Below are 13,561 nucleotides of genomic sequence, written 5' to 3'. Positions count from 1 at the left end.
ATAACCCAGGAAACTTAGTGCTTCCCATTTTTTCTTTCTGACCCTCTGATATAACAGTCAACATTAAAAAAAAATTAGTTACATACTGCTCTGTGTTACTTTTTGGAGAAATGTCAACTTTTATTAATATATAACTTTGTATGTTTTGCATACATTGTTTAATAGATGGAATGGGACCTATGAATATATTTCTCCTAAAGCATATTCTCATTCAATGAAATTTGTTATATTTTTATCAATAAAATGGCACGAGAATGTGCTGTCACTGGGGCTGTGAAAGCTGCATGATATTGTGATATAAAACTGGATATCATACTATAATGCCATATATTAAAATAGAATTCTACCATTAGAGTGAAAGTCTACTATAACATGTTAGTCTATAAAGTATGTCTTAATCTCTTCTCTTCATACTCAGGTTTCCACCATATTTTAATTTCAGGGTCAGTCAACTAACACTTATTAAGCCTTTGCTAAGTTCTGGGCACTATGCTAAGTGTTAAGGATACAAATACAAGTAGAAAGACCCTCCAGGAGCCTAGATTTGAATGGGGAAAACAAATAAAATGAATCTAAAAAAGGGAGGGGGAACACAGGTGTTTGGTGGTAGAGTGTGATGGAGGAAGTCTGTAGTACAGCCTGGAGAGGAATGAGTGGAAAAAGATTATAGCCTCTAACAATTGATCTTGAGTCATTCTTTCTCTGCATGTGACAGAGGAGAACTTTTTGTAGAATCTTTACTCTTGGGAATTTTCTGAACTTTCTTTTTCTGTAATTATGGCTATATAAATTTTATAGCATTTCTTGGAAGTTTTTGACATTCTGGTTTGTGATTTTTTGCCTTTCCATTCACACACACATACACACACACACATATCTATCACACATATCTATCTATCTATACTTATATATGTACATATATCTTCATTGCCCCTATTCTAACTCTACCTCTCTTATCTCTTATTAAATAGGAAGGATAGGAATATGTTCAGTTGTCTAGTCTACTTTAAATTTAGAGTTGTCCAGAAAAAAGCTTTGTGTAAAAATGTGCCACATGCCATATATAGATTACATCATACAATAATATACTGTACTAACATTAGTGCCACAGTCTGTCGCATATGGTTATTCTATGCAGTTAACTAGCTAGAGGAATTTTTCATGACTAAAGAAAGAACACGGGCTAATGTTAAGATTAAATTGAGACATAAGGCAAAGATCCATATCAAAATGAAGAACAGGCAAGCAAGAATAGGCATGAAAATGATCTAAATCAATTATTCGAGATTCCTGAAACTGCTTTTCAGGTGTCCCCCCCCCCCAATTAAATTCAAGTGACATAATATAAAATAGAAACTAAGTTGAACTATAGTTTCCCCACTAAGTGTGTTTGGAAATATATGCAAAAAATCACTGCCAAATCCTTCAGAGCACTGTAGTACACTGATTTCTGGGCTGGTAGACTAACAATATTTCATAGTAGCTCATTTAAAACACTTTAAATTACTGCAGATGTCTGATCTACTCTTCTCAATTTGGTAGGAAAGTGTTTCATAGCTTGGATATTGGGGCTTGACTACATATGTATGTTTTATATATCTGTATATGCACACATGCTATATAGATATATGTATATGAAAAATGGAGTCAGATTTTTATATGTAAAAGTTTTCATCTCTACAGTATAGTCTTTTGTATTTGAACCCACTAATTCAGGCTAAGTCTATATATACATGTATGTGTACATGCATATGCACATACATATATAGGTTATATATATATGTACTCATGTACTTGTGCGTATCTATATTACTATATCTGTATTTATGAGAAGAGGAATGGAGAGAGAGAGGACTCTCAGCCAGTGGTGACAAGCATGCTTGGGCTGAGAATGTACCCATGCAGGTGACATCAGGTACAGAATGATTTGAGTTTTGGAAGGGAAAATAACTCAGATCAGAATGATTTCTAAAACTGTACTTGTCCTTGTGCCACTGTTGACACTGATCTTATGCAAGCCTGTTTTTCTCAGGGCTGGGATCACCTACACATGTTTTGTACATTCTCCCTATAACAGCTTTGTTCCCATTCTCTTCCTCTTTCACCTATCAGTTCTATCACAGTGTGCTATCAATAGCAGAGTTATGGAATAGAAATCAGTTGCCAGTTGCTCCGATCCCTGGATGCATTAGGTTCTTGCCCTCCTGGGCTCTGTCTGACACACTTTAGTCCTGATACAGGTGGCCCAAAGGAAGCTCCAAACAAGTGTACAGTTTCTGTTCTTGGATGTAGTGCTTGTTTTAATTCTCTCTTTTTCTGTCTTGGTGAACTGGACTGGATAAACTAGAATGATCACAATGTCAGAAATTCACAGCTGGAAAGGACCTTGGAAATTATTTCTTAACACTTTTATTTTACAGATGAAAAAAGAGGTGCTAAGCGATCAAGTGACTCATCTGTGGTCACACAAGTAGTATATATCTCAGGTAGAATTTGAATCCAGGTCTCATGACGCCAAGGCCAGTATTGAAACTGAAGGCTCTCTTTCCCTCTCTGGAGCCTTAAAGCCCAGTGCAAATCATAAGTAGCCAGCTTTCTGTTTTCTCTTTTCTGGAATTCATGTGTGCCTCCCTGGTGTCTACAGAGGCATAGGTGGTTCTTAGGTGAACTCCCCCTAGTATTCCCTCTCACCAGAAAAAAATCATGGAAAAACTAAGTGTTCATTAAAAATACGTAATTCCTTTAACTCTCCTAACTTTTATAATGCTTTAATTCTTCTCAGTTCTTCCAAATCATCTTATGATGTGTGACCCTAAGTAAAGAAGGAAGGGATCACTTTTTGTGTTCTAGAGTAAAAGCTTTTTCTGCTTATTCCAAGTGATCCTATCTCTAGTGGGTTTTTCTTTTACCATTTATAAATTTACTTTTCATTTCTCTATTGTTTCCTAACCTAACTCTTCATTATGTGACTTCAGTACTTACTGGGAATCCTCTCCTGTAAGGCATGGGGAGAAGGATAGGGAATATAGAGTTCATAAGAGAAAACAAACAGGGTAGGATATTGAGAACCAAATTAATAGGACTGAATGTTGGATCATATTTAATAGGAATAAATGTAAAGTGTTATATTTGAGCTGAAAGAAAACCTGAAAACTTCATAACTATAATAATTGAGGTGGGAGGTGGGAGGTGGGAAGGCAGTATTGCTAAACAGCAGTTCATCTGAAAAAACATCTAGGCATTTTCGTGGACTGATAATTGTGTGACTCAGCAGTGTTGCATGGCAGCTAAAAAAGCTCAAGTAATCTTAGGCTACTGTATGAAAGGCATAATTTTGTAGAGGGGACAGTCCCGTGAAGCTCCACTCTGATCAGAGTCACACTGGAGTATCTTGTTCAATTCAGGGAGCCACATTTTAAAGAGAACATTTATAAAATGAACAGCATTACGTGCAGGACAGCCAAGGATGGTAAAGGGCCTTGAGATCAGAGGCAATTATGATAGCGCTTTTGAAATGTTTAATAACTCTTGTGTTTGTATAAGACTCTAGTCTTACAAACTCTAGTGTTTGTATAAGAAAATATAGTATTTTCTTTACCTTAAATCTCTTGCAGATCTCTCTCTCTCTCTCTCTCTCTGTCTCTCTCTCTCTCTCTCTCTCTCTCTCCCTCTGTCTTTCTCTTCCTCCTTTTCTCTCTTCCTCCCTCCCTCTCTCCCCCCCCTTTCTCATTTCTCTCTTTCAAGATAATTTTGGCTCTACAAATCCCCTGTTCATAGACTCTGTCCTGTATCATACATAGTCTCTTCACACTCTGTTGGTAATCACATCTGCTCCCTTGAGTTCAGTCATCATCTATATACAGATGAATCTCCAAACCATATACGTCATTTGCTGGAGTTTACTTAGGTGTCCCAAAACATCTCAAACTCAGTATGTACAAAGTAAAACTCATTGCTTTCATTCTTATACCTTCCTCTTTCCTAAATAACCCTGTTTCTGTGGAGGTTACCACCATGCTTTCTGTTATATAATTTCTAACCTTTGACTCTTCCTTTTCCCTCACCCATTATATCTAAATCAGTTGATAAATCTTGTTGATCCTGTCTCCACAACATATCTTGTACCTGTTCCTCTTTCTACACTAATATGGATACTACTGTATTCTAGGCTCTTATTGTCTGTCATCTGGATTGCTGTACTAGTATTCTAATTTACCTTGAGACTGTTTTCAGTTTCACCTATGTTCAATCCATCTTCCACATAGTTGTCAAGTAATATTTCTAAGACACAGTTCTGACCATACCAATGGTTTGTTAAAATTTTTTTTAGTGGGTCCCTATGCTCCCCAGGACAAAAATATAAACTCAGCCAACCTTGAAAGTTTGGTACTTGTTACAGCGAGGCAGTGTTTTAGGTGCTGAGAAATTTTTGATCGAGCCACACAGTTTCATTTGTGTGTGGGAACTTCCCAGACTGAGGCAGACTCATCTATCATTTATTCCATAGAGAGTTTCCTCAAAGACTTAGAACATATGTAATTTTTCCATGATCATAAAACTAATAATGCATTTGTCAGAAGCAGGATTTGAAACTAGGATCTTCCTGATTCCAGAATTGGCCCTTTAACCATTATGCTACTCTACCTCTCAGGCACTGGGAATATAAAGACAAAAATTTCAGTTTGCCTTTTTCTTAATTTTTTTTTTCTGCAGTGAACAAAAATCAATTTTCTCTCTCCACCCATTGAAAAAAAAAAGAAAAACAAAATCGTTGTCAGAAATAACGTTGTCAAAATATTCCCACATTGGCCATGTAAAAAAAATATACCTTGGGGGCAGAGCCAAGATAACAGAGAAAAGGCAAGGACTTATCTGAGCTCTCCCAAATTCTCCTCCAAACTACTTTAAATACTGCCTAAAAATGAATTCTGGAGCAACAGAATCCTCAAAAAAATGGAGTGAAACACATTTCCAGACCAAAGTAACTTGGAAGTACTGCCAAAAAGATCTGTCTCACTCTAGAAAAAGGGGAGAGCAGTCCAGCACAGACAGTGTTAGTGGGAGGCTCCTGGCCCTGATGCAGTCCACTAGTGTCACAATGGAGTGGTTGTGAGGCTTTTAGCTTCTGGCATAGCAAATGAGCAGCCGAGTACAGCAGACCTGGTGGCCTTCTTGCAGCAGACCAGAGGCCAGGCCCCTATGCCCTGGTACAAGAAGCTTGGGACAATGCCTGCTGTGCTCCAGGAGCAGAACTCAACTTCAAAGTAATGAATTAGGTTGGAAAATGAACAAAGCTAACAACACCTCTCCCCCCCTCCCACTATAGAAAGTTACTATGGTGACAGGGACAATTAAAACACAAACTCAGAAGATGACAGTAATGACAAAATGCCTACATGTGAAGCCTCTAAGAAAAATATGAGTTAGTCTCAGGCCTAAACAGAATTCCTGGAAGAGCTAAAAAACTATTTAAAAAATAAAACAAGAGAGGTAGAAAAAGATTGGTGAAAGGAATGAGCATTGTGCAAGGGAAACATGAAAAAAGAGTCAACAGCTTGGTAAAGGAAGCACAAATACATGAAAAAAGATTAAAAAAATTCACTGAAGAAAATAACTCCTTAAAAAGTAGAATTGGCTAAATGGAGAAGGATGTACAAAAGCTAACTGAAGAAAATAATTCTTTAAAAATTAGAACTGGGCAAGTGGAGGGTAATGACTCCATGAGACATCAAGAATCAATAAAACAAAATCAAAAGATTGAAAAAAATAGAAGAAAATGTGACATATCTCATTGGAAAAACAACTGATCTGGAAAATAGATTGAAGAGAGACAATTTAAGAATTATTGGACTACCTGAAAGCCATGATAAATAAAAAAAAGAGCCTGGACTCATCTTTCAAGAAATTATCATGAAAAATTGCCCAGATATCCTAGAACCAGAGGGTAAAATAGAAATTGAAAGCATTTTCAATTTTTTTCAGGGCATCTTCTGAAAAGAATTTGAAAATGAAAACTCCCAGGAGTAACTAAATTCCAGAAATCTCAAGTCAAAGAGAAAATACTGCAAACCATCAGAATGAAATAACTTGGATATTAAGCCAATATCAGGATTGCACAGATTTTAGCAGCTTTCAAGTTAAAGGATTGGAGGGCTTGAACTATGATATTCTAGAAGGCAAATGAGCTTGGATTACAACCAAGAATCACCTACCCAGCAAAACAGCATAATTCTTCATGGGAGAAAATGGATATTCATGGAAATAGAAGACTTTCAAGTATTCCTGATGAAAAAACCAGGCCTAGCAGAAAATCTGATTTTCAAATACAAGACTCAAGAGAAGTTTAAAAAGGTAAATAGAATAGTGAAAATAGAAGGGATTCAATAACATTAAACTGTTTACATTCCTATATGGGAAGATGATACTTGTTATTCTTAAGAACCATATCACTTATTAGGGCAGTTAGAAGGAGTATACATAGATAGAGCATGTGAATATAAGTTGACTTTGATAGGATGATATAAAAGATCTTAAAGATGAGAAAGAGGAATGTACTGGGAGAAGAGGAAATGAAGAGGTAGAATGGAGTAAAGTATTTCCTGTGAAGAGGCCCCCAAACCCTATTACAGTGGAGGGAAAGATGGAGGTTGGGGAGCATTGACTGAACCTTTCTCTCTTCAGATCTGGCTGAAGGAGGGGATACCAAAGACATTCAGTTGGATATAGGAATCTATCTTACCCTATAAGGAAGTAGGAGGGAAGGGGGACAAGAAAGCATGCATGATAGAAAGGAGGGCAGATTGAAGGATGCGATAATCAAAAGCAAAACACTTTTGAGGGGGGAGAGGGTGAAAGGAAGAGAAAGAAGAATAAACAGGGGAAAAATGGGATTGAGGAAAATATAGTTAGTAATCATAACTGTGATTGTGAATGGAATGAACTCACATATAAAATGGAAGTGGATAGCAGAGTGGATTAAAAACCAGAATCGTATAATATGTTGTTTATAAGAAACACATTTGAAGCAGAAATACACACAGAGAGTAAAGGTAAAAGGCTGGAGCAGAATATATTGCTTCATCTGAAGTAAAAAAAAACACAGGGATAGTAATCATGATCTCAGACAAAGCAAAAGCAAAAGAGGATCAGATTTTAAGAGGTAAAAGGTACTACCGTAGTAGTACCTTGCTAAAAGATACTACCATAGAAAATGAAGTAATATCAGTACTAAACATATATGCACCAAATAGTATACAGTAACCATATTTTTAAAGAATCTAAATGAGTTACAGGAGGAAGTAGACAATAAAACTATATTAATGGGGGATCTCAACTATCCTTTCTCAAAACTAGATAAAACTAACCACAAAATAAATAAGTAAGAAGTTAAGAAGGTGAATAGAATTTTAGAAAAGTTTGATATGAGAGACCTCTAGAGAAAATTGAATGGGGAGAGACAGGGATATACCTTTATCTCAGCAGTATATAATACCTATACCAAATTAGCCATGTATTAGGGCATAAAAACCTGATAATCAAGTGCAGAAATGTAGAAATGTTAAATTCATGATGTAAAATTGTATTTAATAAAAGGGCCATGGAAAGCTCAATTAAGAATTAATTGGAAACTAATCCTAAAGAAGGAGTGAGTCAAACAATAAATCATAGCAATAATCAATAATTTCATTAAAGAGAATGGACACCATACAAAAATTTATAGGATGTAACCAAAACAGTACTTAGGGGAATATTTATATCTCTCAATGCTTACATCAGTAAAATAGATAAAGAGCAGATAAGTAAATTAGGCATTTAGTTAAAGAAATTAAAAAAAGAACAAATTAAAAATCCTCAATTAAACACCAAAATGGAAATCCTGAAAATGAAATGAGAGATTAATAAAATCGAAAGAACCATTGAAATAATAAATAAAATTAGAAGTTGGCTTTGTTTAAAAAAACCCCCAACAAAATAGAAAAATCATTGGTTAATTTGATTAAAAAGATTCAGAAGAAAACCAAATTACAAGTATCAAAAAGGAAATGTGTGGATATACCACAAATGAAGATGAAATTAAAGCAATTATTAGGTACTATTTTGCCCAATTATATACCAATAAATATGACAATCTAGGTGAAATTGATGAGTATTTACAAAAATTGCTCGGATTAACAGAAGAGGAAACAGAATGCTTAAATAACCTGATTTTCAGTTTAAAAAGTAATTGAACAGGTTTGAATGAGGAATTGAATGAGCTTCCCCAAAAAAAATAACCAGGACCAGATGGATTCACAAGTGAATTCTACTAAACATCTAAAAACAATTAGTTCCAGTACTATATAAATTGTTTGGGAAAATAGGCAAAGAAGGAGTCTTACCAATTTCCTTTTATAACATAAATATTGTGTTGATACTGAAACCAGAAAGCACACACAAAAAAAAAACTATAGACCAGTTTCACTAATGATATTGATGGAAAAATTTAAATAAAATGCTAGGAAGGAAATCACAATAATATATATCACAAGGATCATACACTATGAAATTTATGCCAAGAATGCAGGGCTAGTTCAATATTAGGAAAACAATTGGTAGAATTGAACATATCAGTAACAACAACAAAACAAAAATTATATGATTATCTCAATAGATGCAGAAAAAACTTAACTAAATATAGCACTCATTACTATTAAAATATTAGAAAGCATAGGGATAAATAGAGCTTTCTTTAAAATGGTAAGTGGTATCTATCTAAATCTGTCAGCACACATCTGTAATGGGAATAAACTAGAAATTTTCCTAGTAAAATCAAGGATAAAGCAACTATATCCATTGTCACCATTACTATTTCAATATTGTGCTAGAAATGTCAGCTATAGCAATAAGAGGAGAAAAAGACATTGAATCAATTAGAATAGGCAATGAGGGAAGAAAATTATCAGTCTTTACAGTTGATGATTGCATACTTTGGAGAATCCTAGAAAATCAACTAAAAAACTGCTGAAATAATTGACAACTTTAGCAAATTTGCAGGATACAAATTAAATGCACATAAATCATCACCATTTCTATATGTTATCAACAAAGTCCTATAGGAAGAGATACAGAAATTCTTTTTAAAATACCTGCAGACAATATAAAATACTTAGGATTCTACCTGCCAAGACAAACTCGGAAACTATATGAACATAATTCCCACAAAAAGACATATCTAAACAATTGGAGAAATATTAATTGCTCATAGGTAGACTGGGCCAATATAATAAAAATGACAGTTCTGCTGTACTTAATTTACTTATTCAGTCCCGCACCAATCAAACTACCAAAAAATCATTTCATAGAGTTAGAAAAAATAATAAAATTCATCTAGAAGTACAAAAGGTTAAGAATATCAAGGGAATCAATGAAAAAAAAATTTAGGAAGGCATCCTAGCAGTATCAGATTTCAAACTTCATTACAAAGTGATAATCATGAAAACAGTATGCTGTTGGTTAAGAAATAGAGTGGTATTGGCAGAATAGATTAGGAACACAATGTAGTAGTTAATGACTGTAGTAATTTAGTGTTTGATGAACTCAACATCCTAAGCTTTTGGGACAGGAATTCACTATTTAATAAAATTTACTGGAAAGCAGTTTAGCAGAGACTAGATATTGACCAGCATCTCACAACATATATGAAGATAAGGTCAAAATGGGTACAAGATTTAGACATCAAGGGTCATATAATAAGCAAATAAGGGAAGCATGGAAAATTTTGCCTGTCAGATCTATGGGTAAAAGAAAAATTTATGACCAAACAAGAGATAGGATCATGGAAAGTAAAATAATTAATTTGGATTATATAAAGTTCAAAAGTTTTTGCACAAACCAAACCAATGCAGCCAAGATTAGAAGGAAAGCAAGAAACTAGGAATTTTTTTTTTTTTTACAGATTCTCTGATAAAGGCCTCATTTTTCAATTATATAGAGAACTGAGTCAAATTGATAAAAATACTAGTCATTCCCTAGTTGATAAATGGTCAAAGGATATTAGCAGGGAGTTTTCAGAAGAAATCAAAGCTATCTAGTCATATAAAATGCTCTAAACCACTATTGATTAGACAAATGTACATTAAAACAACTCTGAGGTTTCTCCTCATACCATCAGATTGGCTGATATGACAGTAAAGGAAAATGACACATTGGAGGGGATTATGGAAAAATTGAAACACTAATACATTGTTAATGGAGTTGTGAACTAATCCAGCTATTGTGGAGAACAATTTGGAACCATTCCCCAAAGTTTATAAAACTGTGAATACCCTCTGACCCAAAAATACCACTACTGGGTCTGCATCCCCAAGAGGTCGAAGAGAAAGGAAAAGGACCTATATGTGTATAAATATTTATAGCAACTCCTTTTTTGGTGGCAAAAAAGTAGAAATTGAGGAGATACCCATCAGTTGGGGAATAGCTGAACAACTTGTGGTTCATGATTGCGATGGAATCTGTTGTGCTATAAGAAAGGATGAGCAAGATGGTTCAGAAAAACCTGAAAAGACATACATGAACTGATGGAAAGTGAAGTGAGTAGAACCGGGAGAACAATGTATACAATTATAGCAATATTTTGTAATGATCAACTGTGGATGACCTAGCTACTCTGATCAATACAGTGATGCAAGATAATTTTGGAGGATTTATGATGAAAAATGCTGTCTACCTCCAGAGAAAGAACTGGTGGAGCCTATGTGCAGATCGAAGCATAATTTTTTTGCTTTATTTTTCTTGCTATTTTGGGGGGCAAAATGGCTAAAGTGGGGCAGCAGGTGGCACAATACTGAGTCCTGGACCTAGAGTCCGGAAGACACATCTCCTTGAGTTCAAATCTGTCTTCAGACACTTACTATTTGCATGATCCTAGGCAAGTCACTTAACCCTGTTTGCCTCAGTTTCCCCATCTATAAAATGAGCTGGAGAAGGAAATGGCAGACCATTCCAGTATCTTTGCCAGTTAAAGCCCAAATAGGGTCATGAAGACTCAGACACAACTGAAATCTTTCAATAACAATAATATGGCAATGTTTTTCATTTATTTCACCTGTATAATGGATGCAACATTTCTTGCCTTTTGAATGAGTGGAGAGGACCAGAAGGGAGGAGAAAATGCAGAAAGCAAAATTTAAAAGATGAGTGTGCAAAGAAAATAATAAATTAAAGAAGTTTTAAAATGTCAGTAGGTTTTTCACCAGTTTATTTCTATAACTTTACTTTTATGTTTGCTGCTTTTTCTTTTGGAGATAATGTAGACCTGTTTTATCTCATTTGACTTCTCATTTGATTGGTGATGGTTCGATTATACCTTAAGTATTCCCCACAAGATTACTTTTAATAATGATGATGATGATGATGATGATGATGATGATAATTTACATTGTACTTTAAAATTTACAAAGTTCCTTACCCGTGTTATCTTATTTGAACCTGCCAATGGCTTGAACTCATGAACTTTCTCTTTTTACAGTTTCCAGTTAAAAAAACCCCCCAACAAATTTATCCCATAAAAGATTCACTTAAGGTTGGTTTTTTTCCCTAAATAGAGATGAAAATTTGTGTCATTTTGTATTTATTAGAAGTTGTTTTTATTATGTACGGATATGAAGTGAACCACATTCTGATGAAGGAATTTATTTTATATATCTCTATATTTTCCATATATTGTTAGAACTAATAACCTTAATTTGTACTTTTGGCTTCCAGTATTTTGCCAATTGCTGCTTTTCCTTTATCTAGCTCTATGAAGGTAGGGCTACTTAAATGGGTCAGGTTATTTCTGCATTTGCTTATGAGTATCTCTTGCTGACATTTTTATTTTCTTAATGATTTGAAAAAGAAAAAGACAGTAGAGCAGTAAGAAAGAATTGTGACTTGCTGGTGCCATGGCTACTCCTATTAAGCCAGCCATCCGCATTCACTTGGCTATCCCTTCTGAAACCTTGTGCCAGTGTTGCTCTTTTATGAAAGGAATGAAACTAGAGACCAATTTTACTGTTGGTGGTGGCATGACAATATCTGCAATAACAATGGTTAATTATTCACATCCAATAGAGTATTTATACTAGAGACCTTGAGGACAATACAGTATACAGTACAGTACAATACAGTACAACAAAACACAAAACACATTTGTGAAAGTACTTGCTTCCTATTGCTAGGTAGTTGGGAGGAAGATGTCTAGAGGGAGGTGTCATTTAGATAGGTCATTGCCCTGTCTTTCAGAATTTAGAATCCACTAGGGAAATAGCACAACATAGATATTTACAACAATATATGATAAATGCATTAGAAAGCTACACAGTTCTATGTGAGGTCAGAGGGAGAAGGACAATATCTACTCAGGGAAAAATGGGGAAGACTTCCTGACAGAGATAGCACTTCATTTAGGTCTTAAAGGATTGACAGGAATTTACTATTCAAAAAAGGAGGCAGGAGAACTTTTGAGGCATAAGAAACAACTGAGCAACATGGAGGGAAGAGAGAATAGCACATGCTCAGGGGTCAGGGAATAGTCCAGTTTGGTTGGAGAGTAAAGGTGAGAATGAGATATGCCTAGAAAGGTAGGATGGTACTTAATTACCTAGGATCCAGAATGCCAGGTACAAGAGTTTGAACTTGGTATATAATAGGGAACCATTAGAGATTTTTGAATAGACATGTGATAAGATTAGAGCTATGTAGTCATATAAAGGATGATTTTTCTCACAACAGTGTGGAGGACAGATTAGAAGTAGAGAGTGGAGGTGTGAAGGCTTAAAGAAAGCCATTGTCCAGATGGATGTTAAGAAGGGCTTATATATTAGGATGGTGGCAGTGTGAATAGAGAAGAGGAGACAGATATAAGTGATGTTTTGGAAGTAGGATAATGGGACCTGATAACTGATTCAAAACAAGATGTGAAAGCGAAGGAAAAAATCAAAGATAATAATAAGCTTGGAAATATGGGAGACTTTGCGAATGGTGATGTCACAAAGAAATACTGAAGTTAGAAGGAAGTTTATGGGGAAGGTTAATGAGCTTGGTTTTAGATATGTTGAATTTGAGGAGCTATAGCATAACCAGTTAGAGATATCTCTTAGGGAGTACTATAGGTCTACAGCTCAAAAATAAGACTTAGTACTACTTATCTTTATGCTACAAAATTGAAGGAGACTTCCAAGACAGAGTAGAACAAGAGAAGGGGGCAAGGATAGACCCTTCAGGAAAACTCACATTGAGAAGCCATATAGAAGATGAGCCTGTAAAGGAAAAAACTCCAGAGTATTTAGAGAAGTGGGAGGAGAAACCGGAGAACCAAAGGAAGGGAGTATGTCCTACTAGGGACTAGCAGGGGTTGGTCAACAGCACCAGAAACTTAGAAAGCTCAAGGAAGATGAGAACTAAGAAAAGACTTGTGGATTTGGTGATTATATTAGGTTTGGATTTGGTAATTGGATTGAATTTGGTTATTAGTAACTCTCTAAATGGAGTGGCTGGGATTGAAGTCTGATTGCAAAGGGTTAAGGAGAACAAAGTGAAGGCA

General features: G+C 35.2%; 1 protein-coding gene across 3 annotated transcripts in view; it reads left to right on the top strand.

The window, feature by feature from the left end:
- FAM81A (family with sequence similarity 81 member A) overlaps positions 1-13,561 on the top strand; it is a 133,756-nt gene that overhangs the window by 26,141 nt on the left and 94,054 nt on the right. The window contains exon 1 of one of the 3 annotated variants that reach the window (XM_072615600.1): positions 3,673-6,351. The exons of the other annotated variants lie outside the window; for them this stretch is intronic. Coding sequence (XP_072471701.1) covers positions 6,181-6,351 — 171 coding nt within the window. The 5' untranslated portion in view covers positions 3,673-6,180. Of the gene's footprint in view, positions 1-3,672; positions 6,352-13,561 lie in introns of those variants that run through there. 3 annotated transcript variants of the gene reach the window in all.

This window comes from Notamacropus eugenii, chromosome 1 (genome assembly GCF_028372415.1).
Source record: "Notamacropus eugenii isolate mMacEug1 chromosome 1, mMacEug1.pri_v2, whole genome shotgun sequence".
Lineage (NCBI taxonomy): Eukaryota > Metazoa > Chordata > Mammalia > Diprotodontia > Macropodidae > Notamacropus > Notamacropus eugenii.
This window is presented reverse-complemented; position numbering and strand designations above follow the sequence as displayed.